The sequence below is a fragment of the Natrix helvetica genome, assembly GCF_964273705.1.
Source record: "Natrix helvetica genome assembly, chromosome: 8".
NCBI lineage: Eukaryota > Metazoa > Chordata > Lepidosauria > Squamata > Natricidae > Natrix > Natrix helvetica.
In genome coordinates, this window is record NC_138559.1 from 8,721,839 (window position 1) to 8,742,470 (window position 20,632).

The window sequence follows — 20,632 nt, forward strand, 5'->3', positions numbered from 1 at the left end:
TAAGTGAAACTGGCTTCCCCACTGATTTTGCTTGCCAGAAGGTCACAAAAAGTGATCATATCAACCCAGGACAATGCAACTGTCATAAATACGAGTCGGTTGCCAAGCGTCTTGAATTTGGATCATGTGACCATGGAGATGCCACAACAGTCCTAAGTCTGAAAAACAGTCACGAGTCACCTTCTTCAGTGCAGTTATAATTTCAAATGGTCACTAAATGAACTGTTGTTAAGTCGAGGACTACCGGTGTATATTGAAGAGAATGCTGTTACACCCTACAGAAGGGTGTTAACCCCACACCCAAAATTAAGCTTACTGCAGAAATGCAGGATTCTCTGCTGATTTCTTTAGTCCAGTTTAGGTCTTCTGAAGTATTGAAGGAGGACTTCTTCAAATTTATTCTTTCCATGGGAAGGACGCGTCCGGTGGTCTGAAACAAGCAAACAAAAAGAAAACAGTCAAGCTGTGTACAAGGCTAAACCTGTGACAGCCCTCGGCCCATTTTAATCCCAGAGCTAAGCACCAAATATGCCTTAAAGCAGCCATCCCTAACCTTTCCAGCTTGGCGGCCCCGTGCAAGTGTGTGTGTGTGTGTGTGTGTGTGTGTAGCAGGTGGCCGCACAGCTCCATTTGTGCGAGCATCAGGCACACAGGCCCTCCATGTGCGCAAATGGAGCTTTGTGCCATAACAGAGGGCGCTTGCACTTGCGTGCGAAGCTCCATTCACACGAGCGGCTATTTCACAGATTTAAAAGAGGCTCAGCAAAAGCTGTGTTGTGGTTTTCAAACTCTACGAAGTTGTACAAGGCAGAACTTCAAGGCCGAGAATTTGTTGCTCTGCCCCCTCCATCTCACAAGAAGTGATTCTGGACATCGCATAAAGCAAAACCAGCATAAAACAATAAACATATTAAACACGGTCATATTTTGAAAAATAAAGTAATAAGAGCAATGAGGACACTTCTGTCAGGCCTGTAGTTATGTTCTTTTTAGGATCTTTGGCTTCACACTTTCTTATAATTTTCTGTGCTGTTTCATTAGTGTAGTAGTTGGGAGGGGGGAATAGAAAGGAGTAGGATTGTGGAATGTATTGTTGACATTCTTTTATAGAAGCCAAGGTCATCTTTTGTCTCCGCACCTCGACACCTGACCGGAAGCAGAGGGGTGTAGATGCCAGCGTGGAAGATGATGATTGGAACATGTGATGGATTTGTGGGTGTGGGGATAGATCATGAACTTTCAACTGGGTGGAATTCCAGGATGTACATCAGAGTTGGAATTTTTCCATAGAGGTGCTAACTTGCCTGTAGAATACATTGGACCTTTAAGGATGTTTTGCCTTGGACAATGATTTATTTCTGCATGGTATTTAGAACCCTAACAACTTCAACATCTCACTGGTCCCCTGAAAAACTCAGGCTGAGACAAAGCCAGATCTTTATGGACTTCCAGAAAATGATCACCCTACTATCCCCTTCTTCCTTTTTTTGGTTTAGGCCAGGGGTGTCCAAACTTGGGAACTTTAAGACTTGTGGACTTCAACTCCCAGAATTCCCCAGCCAGCATGGCTGGCTGGGCAATTCTAGGAGTTGAAGTCCACAAGTCTTAAAGTTCCCAAGTTTGGACACCCCTGGTTTAGGCTAACTATGTTATAGAAAATAAATAGCTAAGCTACATATTCTTTTCTCTTTATTTTGCCATTATTTTTCAGCATCAAGGACAGTGTTGGCGAACCTTTTTCAGGTCTGAGTGCCAAAATGGGAGAGTGCGCATGTGGGGGGGAGCACTGGAAACCGGCGCGCCAGGAAGCTGATCTTTCGGTTTCCAGCACGTGCATGCACGCCGGCCAGCTGGTCTTCTCGTGCGCATGTACATGCCGGAAACTGGAAGCTCAGCTTCCCGGCGCACACATGCGTGCCAGGGAACTGCTCTTCCTGTTTCCGGTGCTCCCACGCGGACAAAGACCAGCTGGCCAGCACGCATGTGCACGCTGGAACCCGGAAAAGCAATGGGTGACGGCTGGTGTGCCCAGAAAGATGGCTCTGCACGCCACTTCCGGCACGGGTGCCATAGGCTCGCCATCACAGATCTAGGACAACTGTTAATAACAGAAAAGAAATAGGTCGTTCATTTCTGCAAAGTCCCGAGAGCATTTACCCAAAGGTAGCAAATGTTGGGGCCTGATCAGAAAGTTGTGTAAGATTGATCCCTGCGTTTGCCACCTCATTCCTGGCTTAAGCTGGTGGACAGCACCCGATGTACTTTGGCAGTCATTTTAAATCTGATTATTAGAAGCTCAAGGCAACAGAGTTGAAGAATTGAAAATCTTTTAAAAGTTACAACTCACAAAAAGGGAGAGGTTTTTCTCCCTATGACTTACTCAAATGTAAAGCTTATTTTTGTTTCCTTTCCCCACCTGTAATCTTGGTTCGCCAACTTCTCCATGTCTGTCTTCTTGAAAAATGCAGGCTTCATAGAGATGTTTTGTACTACAGTACAAATTAGGGGACTGAAGACTAAAACATATGAAGAACGGTTGCAGGAACTGGGCATGGTTAGTCTAGTGAAGAGAAGGACCAGGGGAGACAAGATAGCAGTCTTCCAATATTTGAGAGGCTGCCAGTGAGAGGAAGGGGTCAAGCTATTTTCCAAAGCACCCAAAGACCACACAAGGAACAATGGATGGAAACTGATCAAGGAGAGATTCAACCTAGAAATAAGGAGGAATTTTCTGACAGTGAGAACAATCAACCCATGGGACAGAAGTTGCTTTCAGAAGTTATGGCAGCTTCATCCCTGCGAGCTTTCAAGATAAGACTGGACTGCCATCTGTCAGAAATAGTGTAGGGTCTGCTTGGGCAGGGGGTTAGATTAGATGACCTACAAGGTCCCTTTCAACTCTATTAACCTGTTTTTTTAAAAGTTGAATTTCAGTTTTAAATGTTGAGGGAGTCACACTGGGGAGAGAATTATTCCTTTAAAAAAAACTGACACGGTTCAGCAGCAGACCTTCTGTCTAGGATCTTTAATGCTTTTCATGACACGGGTTGATTTATCTGAGGAAGCACATTTCCCCAACTACACCAGCTCCTCCCATCAGCTCTGGCAGGAGAGACATGCTCCAGGTTCCCTGAGGTAATCTTCACCCCTCCTTAATCTCTTGTTGTCAAAATCATTTTCATAAAATAAGCAGGATCCCATCTGGCAAAGCTAACACAAAGTTTCCTTACCCTATAAACATCTCCATGCAAGAAAAGCCCCCACCGGGACAATTCCTTATGGGCATTCTCGTTCTTCTCAATTCTGCTCAGAAGTTGGAGCAAAGAGGCATGATGCTGTTCGGGACTCATGTTGACTTTCTGCGTAAGGTCCTGAGCAGAGTGGACACAAGAAGGGGGTGGGGGGCGCTTCAGCTTGCATTCAAAAAGGAAGCATACACAAATTACCAGCAAAGCAACAGTTTGAAGGAGGAACTTCTTCAGTTACTTGCTTTTAAAATTCAGAAGCAACAGAAAGTGTGTGTGTGTGTGTGTGTGTGTGTAATCTCTCTATATCAAAACGTGTGTGTGTTCCAGCATAACTCTGGAACACCTAGAGCAATTTCAACCAAACTTGGTACACCGATGATTTACTCTCTGGAAATAAATACTGGGGGTAAGACACCCCTATGGGCCGTACTCCACAAAGGGGCTCCCTCTGGTAAGGGGGAAAATCCAACATTAGAAATTACATTTGGTCTGGACATTTCCTCCTTATAACCGGGCAACACCGGGTTATTGGCTAGTTGCACATAAAAAAACACATTGGCGGGGGGTGGGTGGGTGGGGTTGCACTCTTATTGGTCACCATCCTTGAGTTTTTTTTAAATCACATCCTGTAGACACCTATGAACAGAATCCTTGACTTACAACCACAATTGAGCCCAACCTTTTGCTGCTAAATGAGAGAGTTAGGTAGGCTTTATCCCACTTTATGACCTTTCTTGCCCCAGTTGCTAAGTGAATCGGTGCAGTTGTGAAGTTAGTAACGCTACTGTTAAGTGAATCTGGCACCGCCATTTGGCTTTGCTTGTCAGAAGGTCATAAAAGGGGATCACGTGACCATGGGACACTGCAACGGTCATAAATATGATCCAGTTGCCAAGCGTCTGAATTTTGATCATGTGACTATGTGAATCTTGCAACAGTTGTAAGTGTGAAAAATGGTCATAAATTACTTTTATAGTAAAGCCACAATTTCCTATACAGTAATTAACACGCTCTGATGCTAAGGAGATCTACTCCCCCTCCCCATCTGAAAAGAACTCTGTTCCAACTGCCAGTTACCTCACATTCCGTTACCTCAGTTCAAACTGGCAGTTCCACTCCTTCACTCAGGACCGGTCTGGGGCTCCTTACAGTACTAAACGTCGGTACCTCACCGAAATGTTTACGCCTTCCACCTAGAAAACTGCTTCTGGACTCAAGGCAGTGGGACCGATATTCCCTTATGTGTTTCATATATATTAGAAGTCCAATAACCTTTTTACAAGAAAAATACCATTGCTATCTTGTGATCTGAGTAGGAGGAGTAAATCGTTAGTGATTAGCGACTACAACTTTTGGCTGATTTGACAAGCTTAAAATGTCAGCCACCATTATGTCACTACATAGCCACGTGGGATCTGTGGGAGGCCAAGGGAATCCTTCTTCAAACAGAGCGCGACGGGAAAGCTTCAGATGCTGTTGAAATAACAAAATTAGGGGTCTGACTTAAAAGTTGGTGAGAGGCCAAATATTTGATGTAGTAAGAGGTTGAGAATTGTATAAACAAATTCCAATTCTGTATAAAGTGTAGTCAAGCACCTTCATAATTCTGAAATCTTTTCTCATCTTCTCAGGAATGCCCGTCAAGAAGGAAAGCTCTGGCACTAACAGGATTTCACCTTCCTGAAGCTGCAGGAAAATTAAAAACAAAACCTATTATCACACATCATGTACAGAAATAAATCATTAATAAAATCAGCTGGGTTGATGTATGCCATATACCAGTGATGGCGAACCTATGGCACACGTGCCACAGGTGGCACGCGGAGCCATTTGTCAGGGCACGCGAGGCGCTGCCATCAGCTGAGTTCACCGTTTTTAAAAGCCATTTTTTTCGCCCTCCCCAGGCTCCAGAGGCTTTATAGGAGCCTGGGGAGGGCAAAAAGAGCCTCCTCCGCCCCCCCTGGAGGCTTCAGGGACCGTCCGGAGGCTTCCCTGAAGCCTTCAGAATGCTTAAAATGACCCTCCGAGCAAACTGGAAATGACTTCCGGTTTGCTCGGAGGGTCGTTTTAAATGCTCCAAAGGCGTCAGGGAAGCCTCTGGACGGTCCGTGAAGCCTCCGGAGCGCTCAAAACGACCCTCCGAGCAAACCGGAAGTCACTTCCGGTTTGCTCGGAGGGTCGTTTTAAGCGCTCCGAAGGCTTCAAGGATGCCTCTGGACGGTCCCTGAAGCCCCCGGAGGGCCTCCGGGGGGTCGGGGGAGGCTCTTTTCGCCCTCCCCAGGCTCCCATAAAGCCTCTGGAGCCTGGGGAGGGTGAAAAAAGCATGTAAAAATGGGGGGGGGTTGTGCCTGTTATGCGCGCATGCGCACTGGGGGGTTGCACATTGCATTATGGGTGCAGCACGCCCGCACATGACCCCCCTGCGCTCCCCTCACTTGTGGCACGCGAGCCAAAAAACGTTAGCCATCGCTGCCATATACAGATTAGATAGGAAGGAAGGAAAGGGAATGGTGACCAGAAAACCAAATAAATGGGGGGGGGGTTTGTTGGTTTTTTTTAATTGTCACAATTTTCTCCCCAAACCCTGTGAATAAACATTAAGTAATAGTCGGACTAGTCCAGGGCTAGCATAGTTAACACAAGAGCTAATGGCTTATGACTAACACTCAGAGATATCTTTTCTTAGCAGTAATAAAACAGAACATAGAATAACAGAGTTGGAAGGGACCTTGGAGGTCATCTAGTTCAACCCCCAGCTTCAGCAGGAGACCCTATACCATTTCACATGAATGGCTGTCCAGTCTTTTCTTGAAAGCCTCAATAGTTAAGACCCATCCTCTCTTCCTGCTTGTTGCTGGAAGAGAGGAAGGTTGAAGTGCTTGACCAACAATGGCCAATTTCCAATATTATGCCAGCTGAATGCTTGTATTCATACAAGGGCTTAAGCTATAAGAGTGAGGGGCATCATGGCCTAAAGCTTCCCTCTAAATTGGCTAGTCTATTAAAAAAAAAGACTAGCCAATTTAGAGGGAAGCTTTAGGCCGTGATGCCCCAGGTTCCCCAACAACCTGTGGGGAATATCTGAGAGGGTGGGGTAATGGTGGGAGAAATCAAAGCCACAACCACCATGATATTTGCCCCATAGTAATTCCCATAATCCTCTGTCATAGCTCAAAAGTGTTCCTATTCCAGGAACCTCACCCAAGACAAGTCACATAAATCAAGCCATTTTAGTGAGGGCTGTATTACAAACTGGTTGCTTCTAATTGCAGCTGCTCAAATTCTCACCTTTTCTGGAGGATTTTTTCTTTTTTCAACTCGGTAAATCAACAGTGGCTGGTCAAGTTCTCTAATGGTGATCCCATAATTTTTACTGGAAAGAGAATGTTATATGAATTCTAGGAAGAAAACAAAACTCACTTGATAATTTTAAATATCAACAGCTAAAAGGCTAATAAAAACAATTCCAATTAAGCCAAAGTACTTAATGACTGATAATGGCTGACACATTTAACAAAACCTAAGCAAGATACTGGATGTCTTACTCCCATTAATTATTTTCTTTTTCCCATCTTATCTCAACATTGTAGAAACACTGAATCGTAATCTTTTACCTGTAATACTCTAGAAAAGTGATTTCCTTCCCATCTGACATGGTGAAACTGTTCTGTGGTGTCTTGTTCCAATCTATGTCATCAATTCGGTAATTTTTATTGTTGTAACGGGTAATTATGATGTTGCCGATAAGTTGCTTTGTACATTCGTCTTGGAAATTTTCCCGACTCTGTTGATAAATTCTATGCCTTTATGAAAACAGAAATGCTTCAAGTTAAAAACCAGGAAGGCACAAGTTGTAGTCTCACCTTGAGTTTACCAAAGAAGTCTGTTTACCCCACTGGCAGCATCCCATCTGCCAAATACACTCATCTTACCCTAACTTAGCAATGCTTTGGAGTTCTCTCTGACCTTGGTTGTTTGCTTACAGATGTTTCATTAGCCAATTAGGTAACATCTCCAATGCAAGTGAGGGAAGGGTTTGCTGCCAGTTTATATTTAGGAGTTTTTTCCTGTCAGTTTTGGTGGAAGTGTAATTTCCTATTTGGTTGTTCCTTGATTAGAATGCAGAATTCTCAGAATAAGTTTATACTTATTATACTTATAAACATATGTTTATATATGCCAAATATCTCTCATGCAGTTCATTATTTGGCTGTGTAAGACCATTCCACACCATTCAAAAGAAAATTTAAAAAAAACAGAAGGAAACAAAAAGGCTACAACCCATCCCCTCCAGCCACCAACATTCAGATAAGCAGGGATCAGCACCAGACAATCAGACCGAAAACAATATTCTACAGCACACAGGATCAACATCATCTTATGATTCTCTATTATGGCACCAGCTCTCTATAAATATTTAAGATATCAGCATTTTTACTCACATCAAATTCAGGACTGAATCATTCCGAATAACCTTATGAACAGCATCAACCAACAAAAACAGGCCACCATCTGTCTTTCGGATACTGGTTGCATAGCCAGGCCATATTTGCAAACTTTGACAAAAATACACAAAGAGGCTAATTTTTAGTATCAAACAGAAACTCCTTTATTAAAAGATGCAAATTGATTTTATAAACAGTCATTGTTAATAATTGCTACTGTCTGTTTACAATTCCAACAAGTTATAATATGCAACTGATTGAATATTAAAGTATACTGTCACAGAACAAACACAAGTTATTACGTGATGAAATTACAGTTCAATTTATTACTATATATTACAGTTCAATTTATTACTATATATTTTATTATTAATAATGTTCATAGACTACCCAGAGCTCACTAGGACTGAGGCACAAATAAATGAATAAAATAATCCACCAAAAATATGTCACTGTATTATTTTAAGTCTTTTCAGAAACACAAGGCAGCTAATTTTGGTATACGGTGCAATTAGCTAAAGTAACTCAATTTGCACCTACTGAGTTTTTGCTATAGAATGTGCGAAAATATATCAGCATCATATATTTTAAAAGAATATTATTTCTATTGCACAGCATATAGTTCAAATAATCAAAGACTAAAACACTGTAGTGCACAAAGCAACATACCAACCTGTATTGCTGAAGTACAGTAGCACTGGTAGGATCATAGAAATTTCTCCCAACAAGTTTCATATCTAAAATCTTCATCACTCTAGAATAACATTTAAAAAAACACCAAGATAAATATGACACTGGGAACAACAACAACAATGTATTATTACAGTGTTAGACCAGTGACCAGAACAAATAAAAGCACTCAGTATACATTCAGTTAAAACTTTTACTATAAAATAATAAATAACAACTAAAATCTATAATAAAATCCAGTGTCAATTATACATGGTCTGCCTATAAGATAGTTGCAATCCCTAAACTGTCTGGCCCGTTGTAGGTTCAATGCTAAAAGGGAAGTGACTAAGCAGCGCAAAGGGTTTGCCACAATTGTTACATAACATCGCTATGGTGGAGAAGACATGTGTTTGCGACGACTCTCCAGGGCTGCTGCACAGAATCTGGCCACCTGCACTGTCGTCATAGACTGTTCATCCTTAAGCAGCCACTGGAGATAGGTAGTGTTGGAACAGCTATGATACCTAGCAGTTATTGGCAGAATATGTTTTTTCCCAATCTCTGTATAAAAAGAACCTGCAAGGAGTATGTGACCCACAGTCTCCACCTCTCCTGAGCCGCAGGGACAGAGTCTTTCCGTGAATGGTATCCTTTAATACCTGTCATACACGACGGCCAAAGGAGGCGCATGGCACCGTGTGAGAAATGAGATTGCTGTTTAAAGCATGAACTCTTGGCACAGAAAAAAATCTCTACTATCATTCCAGTTCCATTACCAAAGGAGGCCAGAAGAACCTAGATTTCAAACATCTTCAGATCAGACCTAGAGGGAAGACGTGCATCTCTTTCTCCAATTCTTAAATGATGTTGGATTTTTCTGCTGCTTGTTTTTGATCCTGGATGCGAAGGATACCCACAATATATTTCTGGTAGGTAGCCATCTCTGGGGTTAAGTCTCTTTGCTTTTCTTTCTTTCATTTCAGGATTTGGAGACAAATAACTAAGCACAACCAAAGTCCACTTGCATTCCAGCAGTGCAGCAGATGTGAAACGGCCTCATTCTACTTTTCATCTCAAGAGTGGATCTAAATGCAGGCTCCATCCTTATAAATCGGGAGGGGAGGGGGTCAAACTCAAGCCCCGTGGGCCAGATCCGGCTCATGGGGTGCTTAGATCTGGCTCACGGGGCCACCCAGGAAACAGCAAGGACTGGCTGTTCTGCCAGCGGAAACGGAGCTTGGGACAGCCTTGTATGCCCCCCCCCCCCAGCTCCATTGTCGGCTGTGAATACCTCCTGCAACCCTCTGCTAGTAACGCTCCCAAACCCTCGGCACATGCCCTCCTCCCCAACTCCGCTTTCAGTGACAAGAGGGTTGCAGGCCTTCGCAGCCAAAAACAGAGCTTGGAGGGGGGGAGGGGCACATGCGGCCGTCCCGAGCTCTGTTTTCACTGGCAAGAGTGCTCAGGCCACCACAGGCGCCTCCGACATGAGTGACGTCGAGCTGGGCATGCCCAACCCTGATGCGGCCCTCAATGAAATAAGAGTTTGACACTTGTTTTAAATAATAGTAATGGTAAAGGTTCCCCTCACATATATGTGCTAGTCGTTCCCGACTCTAGGGGGTGGTGCTCATCTCCGTTTCAAAGTCGAAGAGCCAGCGCTGTCTGAAGACGTCTCAGTGGTCATGTGGCCAGCAAGACTAAACGCCAAAGGTGCACGGAATGCGGTTACCTTCCCATCAAAGGTGGTTCCTATTTTTCTACTTGCATTTTTACGTGCTTTTGAACTGCTAGGTTGGCAGAAGCTGGGACAAGTAATGGGAGCTCACTCCAATATGCGGCACTAGGGATTCAAACCACCAAACTGCTGACCTTTCCCATTTTTTTCTCGAGCCTGATGAGCAAGAGCCAAGAATCAAAAGTGTTCCCTTACCTGGGATCTTTGGTTAAAATAGGGATTGATCCAAAGGCCAATGGGTTTTTTTCTCTGCAGTTTACATTACTATATATCATCCTACCTGTACTTTCTATGTGGCCACAGATGTTATCCCAAATTGAATCCGATCCTGAATGCACCTCGACTAGATCAGGTTGCAGTAAAGTGTACAGGTAGTCCTCGACTTACGGACAGTTCATTTAGTGAACATTTAAAGTTACAAAAGCACTGGAAAAAAGTGAGTTTTGACCATATTTCACATTTACAACTGTTGCAGCATCTCCATGATCACATGATCAAAATTCAGACCCTTGGCAACTGACTCATATTTATGACGGTTGCAGTGTCCCGGGGTCATGTAATCGCCTTTTGCGACCGTCTGATGAGCAACGTCAACAGGGGAGTCCGATTTACTTAACAACCCTGTCAGTAACTTTACAACTGCAGTGATTCACATAAGGTTGTGACATCGGATAAAATTCACTTAGCAAATGTCTCGCTTAGCAACAGAAACTACCTGTACTATTGACAGAGAAAACTGCTGTACCCTCTTTCATGAAGTATGTAGATTAATTGAGATTAAGGTAATTTCAAGCACCAAGAAAAAGAACCAATCGAAATAATTTACAATCACTTCTTTTATCTGTACTGAAATGATAAGCATGCCAATTGGTCACTACAACATATATCTATTTAAAAATAAACAGAGCCTCGCAACCATTTATACTTCATGTAATAATCATGTACTTGTTGCACAATGCAAAAATCTAAATCCCATCCTTTCTCTGCACAGTATGTCCATTTGTATAAAACTCCAGTTGCAAAATTTTCCCTTATATAGGACACTTGGCCCCCATTCATTACATAAGGTCCACATTTCCTTCTGAGTAGACAGATACAAATTGATGGTTTAAAGTTGCAATGCTAGATATTAAAATGAACTGGCTTTAAAATAAACACGAATATTATATTTGAACTATTAATTGTGCAAAGCTTTTCTAGGTTAGGTCTGTCGAGTTTTTGTTCTGACGCATCAAATAAAAATGCTCACACTCATTCAATCACACAGATTAGAAATGTCATCCATGGTGGTCAACATTCAGTCAATATTGATAAATTCAATTAAAAGAAAACAGGTATAAGCATTTTAACATTGGCATTTTGTATAACATTCATTTATTTTAAGAATGGCTGTACTTATGGGATGCTTCAAGTCCAGATGTGAGACAGCAGAAATTACGCACTTTCTGAAAATAACGTTGTAAAACGGGATACACAACTCTGAACTCGGTTCCAGAATTTTGGTCATCTGAATCTTTAAATTGACTTCCATTCCATCTGTCTTTCTTACACTCTTCAGGTTAATATTCTAAAGTAGAAGAAATATATTCTATAAGAACTCAAATAGAGGTCAGTAAAAGACAGCCCAAGAATTCCAAAACAATTATGCTTACAAAATAAATTACAAAATAATCAGTTCCAATTCCTGCCAATAAGTAAATGTTGCAGTAAAAAGATGTTATGTATAACTTAGCCATCTCAAGCTAACAAGAGTAACATTTCACAGTGCTTTGTTTTCGAATTAGTCTATCCACACAAAATAAAGACAAAATGAAACATAAATGAAAAGTGAAACAAACCAGTTTATAACTATGCCTTATTTTGTTGCTGTTGAAATTGCATATTGTATTAATATACTTATTCTTTTGCCATATTGCTAATTCTTAACTTTTCTGTTATGAAAACCCCTTGAAACATGAAGATTGGACAACTTCTTTTCCCAATGGGTACAGATGCCTTGAAGAGATACCCTTGAAAGCAAACTCATGCTTAATATAATATTAACAGAATAACAGAATTGTAGGAGACCTTGGAAGTCTAGTCCAACCCCCTGCTCAAGCAGGGGACCCAAATGGTTATCCAATCCCCCCTTTAAAACGTTCAGCGATGAAGCACCCACAACTTCTGGAGGCAAGTTTTTCCACTGATTAATTGTTCTCATTGTCAAGAAATTTCAACTTTAGTTTTAGGTTGCTTCTCTCCTTGATTAGTTTCCATCCATTGCTTCTTGTCTTGTGCTCAGGTGCTTTGAGAAATAGGTTGACCCCACTCTTCTTTGTGGCAGCTCTTTAGATATTGGACAACTGCTATCAAGCCCCCCTCCCCCCCCAGTCCTTCTTTTCATGTTCTCTTTTAAGAAAATGTTAGAAAACAAATCAATCAATTTTAAATCTTTAATATTTTCAAGGTTACATTGATGAAGATGTTGAGACCTTGGTTCAAGTCATGTTTAAAATACAGAAAGCTGAATGACTTTGAGCTAGTCTCTCTCTCTCAGCTCAACCTATCTTACGGGAGCCCCAAAGGTGATTTTTCAAGAGGCAACTGGACTTTTCTGGTTTTTCTTTGAAGATGTTTCGCTTCTCATCCAAGAAGACTCTTCACCTCTGAAGAACCTCCTTGGATGAAAAGCAAAACATCTTCAAAGAAAAACCAAAAACTCCAGTTGCCTGTTCATAAAGCACCTTTGGAACAACCATAACCTGGATGAGTGAGAATCTCCATAGACTATCATATGGAATAATTTCAGAGGTGATATTCAACCAGTTCTGAGCGGTTCTGACAAACCAGTAGTGGAAGTTTTGAGTAGTTCGGAGAACCACCAAATACCACCTCTGGCTGGCTCCGCCTCCCAAGAGTCCCAGCTGATTGGTTGGGCCTTCTGTTGCTTTGCACAGGAGAATGGGCTAGAAAGCAGGTTAGTGGGGTGGGGTGGGGAGGGAATGGGGATTTTGCAGTATCCTTCCCCTGCCACGCCCAAGCCATGTACTACATAACCAGTAGTAAAAAAAAATTGAATCCCACCACTGGATAATTTGTGAAGGATGGTACAGGAGGGGACATCACCCAAGGCATCATAGGATAGATAGATCATAATTGTATTAAGAAACATCTGGAACACAAAGTTCTCCGCTAATATAATGGTCATAGCCACAGCTAAAACGTAGAGTGAAATCCTTTGAGATATTCAGATATACTGTCATCTATTGCTATTGGAGAAATCACAAAATAACCTGGAAAAAGGAGAAAGGAACTGAGTCCTTTGGCTCATTTCACAAGGAGCATTTCAATATTATCAGGTACACTTCAGTTGCAGTATAATTCAAAAGAATAAATGAACAGGGCACAATTCAATTCCAAACTCACAGAAGACTAGGAAAACATTCGGATGTGGGACACACACTATCACTATTCCAATTCATATTTTTTTAAAGTATTTATCTTAATGAACTAAAAATATTTCAAGCTCAGTATCAGCTTGGTTACTCCTAGAAGACAGAAAAAAATTCAGGTGGTGCTCCATCCAAATAGACTGGGAGTTGAACAACTAACAAAATAAGGAGTTGGAATTAAACGCCCGTGTCAGATAATATTGCAGCAAACTCTTCTGTTTTTCCCCTCAAACTTACTTGAGACAACTTGATGGGCAAATAGAGAAGAAAGCCATCAAATGCGGAAATGTCTCCTATCACCGACTGATGCTCCTTCAGCATCCTAAGACGCACGCTTTTACATTCCATGTTTGGGCTGGAAGACAAGAGGAAAATCAAGAAAAAACAACAACGGGTGGTACATTTTTATCAGGAAAAAAAATAAAGAATGTGCATTTTTAGACAGAAATATCCACACAGAAAAAACTGTCACAAGTCATTCCTTAACAATGTCATTAGAAAGGCAACTTCTACATGCTGGTTGCCTATACTATTTCACTGAAAGACAGCATCAAGGAAGAGCTGTAACTATTTTCTTTTTCAGTCTTGGCTTCAAAGAAGATGCATGGCCTTTCGGCTGCATTTCTACAAGAAAATGTTCAGATTCCCTACAACTTTACATTATCAAGTGAAATATATCAAAAGACAATTTGGGTGTCCCTCCAAAAACATTTAACACCCATAGCATCCCTTATCAAATTACTTAGATAAAACTGCTGCCCTTGGATGCAATAAATATCTGGGTTCAGACTAACCATCTGGACAGGTGCCTTCTTAGCTTATAAAGCTGACAACTGGTACTTTCGAAAGCACCATATCAAGACAGTCTCAGGCTTTAGAAAGTATGAAAGATTTTCCATATAGCTTCAAGGGCTAGAAAACACGATTTATATTCCTTTAAATTTTAGCATATAAGATGTGGGAAGAAGCATCAATTGGACTGCAACTTAAGAGAACAATTTGAATAAAAGATATTGCATCTTCTGTCCGCATTGTTACTGAAGCCATGACAGACCCCAAAGCAACTGCCTTCAACTGTTGAGGAAAGATTTAAGAACTATTACCTGAATGTCACATGGTACTGATACACAGCTTCATTTTTACAGTGTATTTGAATCAGATTCAGTGCCAAAGGGATTGCTACTCCTTTTGACCCTTGCTTCTTAAGCGGTTCTCTGGAAGGATGAAAGTATAACTTATATTAATTTCTCTGCTTCATTTAAGAGAAAGACAGTAAGGAAGTTGAATCTCATGAATACTGTATCTGGTTCAATAGTGCATTAGAATTAGAATAGCAATAACTAGGAATAACCATTTTTGGATGAAAGGTGTGCTGAAATTTGGCATTAACAATTTATATCTTTACATAAACAAATACAATTCAGTGTATATGTTACGGTGAAAGACTGAAATCTGGTGAATGTCGATATTCACCGGTGAAAGACCGAATATTTCATTACATTGTTTTACATTCGGACCTTCACCGGTGAATGTCAACATTCACACAGTCGCTTGGTGTATGTCCGAAAATACCCTTATCCTCTCGACACCCTTACCCTAATACCTCGGCTCCTCGCTTCCTTTTAAGCGTCTTCTTAAGGATCGCAGGTTTTAAAAAAAAACCTCCGCAAATAGAAGACGCTTAAAAGGAAGCGAGGAGCCGAGGTATTAGGGTAAGGGTGTCGAGAGGATAAGGGTATTTTCGGACATACACCAAGCGACTGTGTGAATGTCGACATTCACCGGTGAAGGTCCGAATGTAAAACAATGTAATGAAATATTCGGTCTTTCACCGGTGAATGTCGACATTCACCAGATTTCGGTCTTTCACCGTAACATATACAATAAAAAAGATGCATCTGTCAAGAACATCTATTCTTAAGATTGTTGTGGTCTGCCGGCATCCTACAGCAGAGTTGGACAGCGAGGAGGTTAGGGAGGAACATGGGCCATTTTATCTGTGGGGAAAGCTCTGAGGCAGAAAGGGGGCCAGGGCCATCTGGTAGTTATGTGCTTCCTCCAGAGCCTCGAGAGTCGGACAGCAGCAAGGCAGAGGAACAGGCTCCCCCTGTTCCCAGTGTGCGCATGCGCAGAGCTGCTAGAAGGCAAGAACAGTTAAGACAGAAGGGGTGACTCGAGAGTAAGGCTTGGAGATGATTGACCCCTCCCATAGGACATAAAGGAGGAACAAAAGCACACGAGCCTTTGCATGTGGCCTTGCCAAGCTAATTGCCAATTAAGTCTTTGGCAGAGTTTCAAGGGAGATAAAGGTGGGTGCTTATCAGCCTTATCCCGAAGGACTTTGGCAGCCTACTGTAGGGTACAACTATTTGGGACTCATTACGGGCTGTGAATGAACATCATTTACAGCTTTTGAAATAAAAAGAGGGTTTTGGGGACTAAGCGTGTGCTTTTTACTGTCTCAGGAAGCCTAGGTCAGAACATAGATATATTTTGACACCTCCACCCCTTTGTCCAAAATAGGAGTATATTTCTAGAAGCAGTTTGTATATGCTTGGCTCCTTGGACATACTTCTACCCCACAGTCCTACTCCAAGCCCAATTTCTTACTTTTTTTCTAGACAAGCTGGGGGAAAAAAATCATAGCTTATCTTCTCTAAAGACTTGCACAAATCAGAAGTTCATCAGATGTTGCTACATTCAGAAAACTCAAAGGAAAAAAAAACATTTCCTTCGCTTAAGCTATTGATTTTCTGTTTGTACCTATTCCAAACAGAGCACATGTATAGCCAAAAGCTTTTGGGTTATGGCTAACTGAGATACTTGTAATTAATGCAGCCCAATAACTTAAAGCATTACTTAAAAATAAGTTCATTTCAGCCAGGGTGAATTTGTTTTAAATCAAGTCGATTTAAATCACGTTTTAAATCATGATTTAAATCACTAGTAAAAAGGCTTGATTTAAATTAACTCAATTTAAGTCATAATTTTTAAAGAGCAACTGTCATCTCTGTCCCGCAACAGCTCCTCCTCTGACCCGTTGTTGACTCACCGTCAGTCCCAATATTGCAGAATATACAGCTTCATGCTACATCACTAAGCTCCATTTCATGCTGAATAAACTAAATTATTAATGTATCTTGAACAGAAAACTACCTTTGAAAAGATTTTTACTCCGAAAGCATTTTATTGAAATAAATTTGATAAAAGTAAAAAAAAAAATCCGATTTAAATTTTAAAAATCCATTTTTTTAAAAACCACCGATTTTTATCCACCCTGATTTCAGCAAAGAATGCGCTGAAGAATTACAAATCCTTAAAAGGGTGATCTTTCCAGTACCTAACCAATTTCGTTCTATTTAAGTACAATGACAATAAAGATTATACTTATACTTACCTTAAAAGAAATCAGTCAAGGAAAATTGTTTTTGTTTTCTAGTAATTTGAATTAGGTTTCTGAATCTGAACAATCACTCCCCAGTCTCTAACCTTCTCTTACCAGTTCAAGAATATGATTTTATTTATGTATTTGTAAATTAATGCAATCGAGGCTACTATAAGCAGCATGCAAAAGCAAGAGCCACTGCCGACATAATAGCAACAATCCCCAATAATAAAGCTACATTATATAACTACAGTAAAATTGCAAATAACAAGATTACTACTGGCCCTGAAAATGCTTGCCAGGTCTGAGTTTATGGTTACAGAGGCCTCAATCCTCTCTGCCTCTTTTATAGCACTCTAGGATATCTCTTTCATGTGCCACACTACATAGACATATATAGAATTGCCAGAAGGGAGGAAGAGCCAATGGACAGCGGGGGGGGTGGGGGGGGAGATTGGATTTTTCGGAGTATAAGACACACCTTCCCCACCCCTCCATAAAAGGTGCTCGCGCGGACCAGCTGAGTTCACCCTTTTTTAAAGCCATTTTTCGCCCTCCCCAGGCTTCAGAGGCTTTATAGGAGCCTGGGAGGGGTGAAAAGAGCCTCCCCCGCCCCCCTGGAGGCTTCATGTGCTTCCCTGAAGCCTCCGGAATGCAAAAAACGGCCCTACGGGCAAACCGGAAGTTCGGGTACGGACTTCCGGTTTGCTCGGAGGGTCGTTTTGAGTGCTCCGAAGGCTTCAGGGAAGCCTCTTGATGGTCCCAGAAGTCTTCGGAGTGCTTAAAACGACCCTCCGAGCAAACCGGAAGTGACTTCCGGTTTGCTCAGAGGGTCGTTTTGAGCGCTCCAAAGGCTTTAGGGAAGCCTCTTGAGGGTCCCTGAAATCTTCGGAGCGCTTAAAACAACCCTCCGGAAGGTGGGTGATGCTAGAAGGGTCGTTTTGACTGCTTCGGAGGCTTCAGGGAAGCCTCCTGAAGGTCCCTGAAGCCTCCGGAGGGCTTCCGGGGTGGGGTGGGGGCAAGGGAGGCTGTTTTCGCTCTCCCCATTCTCCTATAAAGTCTCTGGAGCCTGGGGAGGGCGAAAAAGGCATGCAAAAATGGGGGGGGGTCACGCTTGTAGTGCGTGCATGCGCACTGGGGGTCGTGCATTGCATTATAGGTGCGGCACGCCTGCACACGACCCCCGTGCGCTCCCCCCACTTATGGCACGCGAGCCAAAAAAGGTTCGCCATCGCTGAACTATAGCAATCCCTGCAGCCTCGGGGGGGGGGGGGGCACTCAAAAACTCTGATGAGCTTTAAAAATTCTGCTGTTATTTATTCTATAACAAGAAAGAATACAGGTAGTCCTCAACTTACAACAGTTCATTTAATGAACGTTCAAAGTTACAATAGCACTGCAAAAATGTGATTTTTCTCTTGTGCCATTACTCTGCTGAACACTTAATCCCCACAGCACTGTCTTATGCCTATGGATATTTAACCACGTAGAAGGTCTCTATTGTTATTTATTATTATTCTCATCTTTCTTATTACTCGCTCCTATTGATATCCATGACTATCACTTTGTTGTTTGCATATACACTGAGAGCTTATGCACTGGAGACAAATTCCTCATTTACCCAATCACACTTGGCCAATAAAGAATACTCTATATCAAAAAACCAGTCCCACCTCATTTGCTGATCTCAGCACTGGAGTATTCAGCATTTGCTACACTTAAAGGAGTTTGGCTTTGTTGCCTTCTTCATACTATTTCTCACTTACTTTTTATCCACAGACTCATCTGAAATTACACCAGGAGGACTAGGCTTGATTGATGGTGCTGGAAGACCTTCCACAGGCGAAGTGAAGGGGCTTGTGTAGACTCTGCCACGCCCCAAGATGCTTGTTTTTTCAAGCCCCAAAAATGGCTTTTCACTTTCCACATACCTGGAGAAAATTCAAAAGGGGAACAAAAAAGATGTCCAAAAAGCACAAAGTTAAAATTTCTGTATCGTTTTAATGCTTTTAAAGCAGAGGTGGAGGGAGATAGCCCTTTTATGACTCGTGAACTTCAACTCCCAGAATTCCTGAACCAGCTTTAAAGCAACATTTTGATTTGTATCCCAGTTTTATTTATACATTTCAAGGTGGCATGCATAATACTCCTTCCTCCTCCTCTTTTCCCCATAGTCACCACTCTGTGGTGTGTGGGTTGGACTGAGAGGGGCTGGCTGGAAGTCACTTAGCTGCCTTCTGTGTCTAAGGGAGGACTTCCAGTTTCCAGTCCAATTCCTTAAACACTCCTAAGGAGGAAAACCACCCAAGGCAGATCTGGAGGGCAGAGGGAAACTGCCAAGGTGTGAGCAAAAGTCAGTTCATATCAGAATTGATTTATCCCATTCATTTTCTTAGCCTAGAAGAGACAAGTATTTCAGAGGGCATTACATATACTGTGTTTTTTGGACTATAAGACGCACTGGTGTATAAGACGCACCAAGATTTCGAACAGGTAAGAAAGAAAAAAATATTTTTGTCCTCCCCGGCCCCCAGGGGCACTATGCAGACTTCAGCAGAGCTAGGGGAAGGCAAAAACACCCCCTTTTTCGTGAAAACCAGCAGAAAATGGGCTGTTTTTTGCCCTTTTTTCACAAAAACGGGGACATTTTTGCCTTCCCCCAGCCCTGCTGAAGCCTGCAGAGTTCTTCTGGGGGGGAAGGCAAAAAATGCCTCTGTTTTTGCAAAAAGCAGTGTGTTTTTAGCAAAAATGGGATGCGGGGGTGGAGCTTCGAGAGGCCAAAAATGGCTGTATTCTATGTATAATAAGACGCACCAACATTTCCATGCTCTTTGGGGGGGAGGGGGGAAGGTGCGTCTTATACTCCAAAAACACAGTAAATATTACCAAAATTGCAGATATGTGTGCAATGTTCACGTTAGATAAATCTCACTAATATCACTTCATGACTTTTACTACTTAAAATAATATATCTTAATAACTCAGAAAATAAGACAATTTTGTTTTGTTTTCCAAAGCAGCAATTTTTCAGAAGGAAAAATGCAGTAAGGCACAAAATATGAACATTTACTTTCACATTCTCTGTGCCATTACCTATGCCGCAACATATTTCTGCTTAAAATAAAGGCAGCCATTTTTACCATTGAAACTTAAATAAAAAAAACAGAAAACTAAGCTGACTTCATGCTTAGTTCTCCAAAAACTATACCAACCAAAATAACCAAATTACAAGGTTTTTAATGCAACTCGCCATTTTTACCAACCACCTTGACCCCAAGATGGCTTAACTCACTTGCCGCGGCCAGGAAGCACCCGTTCCACCTTGCTGTCTCCAGCTAGTCCTGCTGTCAACCCTGCAAACATCTGCTGTCCCAGGACATCTACATTGGGCTTCATGCTCACGTCACCCATTCCTCTCCCTGCAATGCCTCGGCCTGAACAGACTGCTTGAAAAACAAAGTCAAGGTAAATCACAAGTTCTTCTTACACTTCCAAAGAGAATCACAGTATAAGGGAGGAAGGAAGATCCTGTTGTGGCCCGCCAGGGGCCAGCAGAGCTGGCAACAGAGTTGGACAGTGAGGAGGTTGGGTAGAAGCATGGGTCAATCCTGGAGGCTGGGAAAGGCTCAGACAAGGACTCTGCGTCAGAGGCAGAGAGGGGGCCAGGGCCGTCTGACAGTTCTCAGCTGCCTTTGGAGCTAGACATCAGTGAG

General features: G+C 42.1%; 1 protein-coding gene across 3 annotated transcripts in view; it reads right to left on the reverse strand.

Annotated features, from left to right (window-relative positions):
- Positions 1–20,632, reverse strand: part of PIWIL2 (piwi like RNA-mediated gene silencing 2) — a 45,122-nt gene that overhangs the window by 16,739 nt on the left and 7,751 nt on the right. For 2 of the 3 annotated variants that reach the window (XM_081960737.1, XM_081960736.1), the window contains exons 4-15: positions 20,212–20,365; positions 18,686–18,850; positions 14,638–14,748; positions 13,772–13,889; positions 11,546–11,670; positions 8,367–8,447; positions 7,691–7,804; positions 6,863–7,051; positions 6,537–6,621; positions 4,845–4,934; positions 3,231–3,371; positions 317–430 (exon numbers count right to left, since the gene is read on the reverse strand). In XM_081960737.1, coding sequence (XP_081816863.1) covers positions 317–430; positions 3,231–3,371; positions 4,845–4,934; positions 6,537–6,621; positions 6,863–7,051; positions 7,691–7,804; positions 8,367–8,447; positions 11,546–11,670; positions 13,772–13,889; positions 14,638–14,748; positions 18,686–18,850; positions 20,212–20,365 — 1,487 coding nt within the window. The remainder of the gene's footprint in view (positions 1–316; positions 431–3,230; positions 3,372–4,844; positions 4,935–6,536; positions 6,622–6,862; positions 7,052–7,690; positions 7,805–8,366; positions 8,448–11,545; positions 11,671–13,771; positions 13,890–14,637; positions 14,749–18,685; positions 18,851–20,211; positions 20,366–20,632) is intronic. The other variant, XM_081960738.1, reaches the window with a different exon arrangement.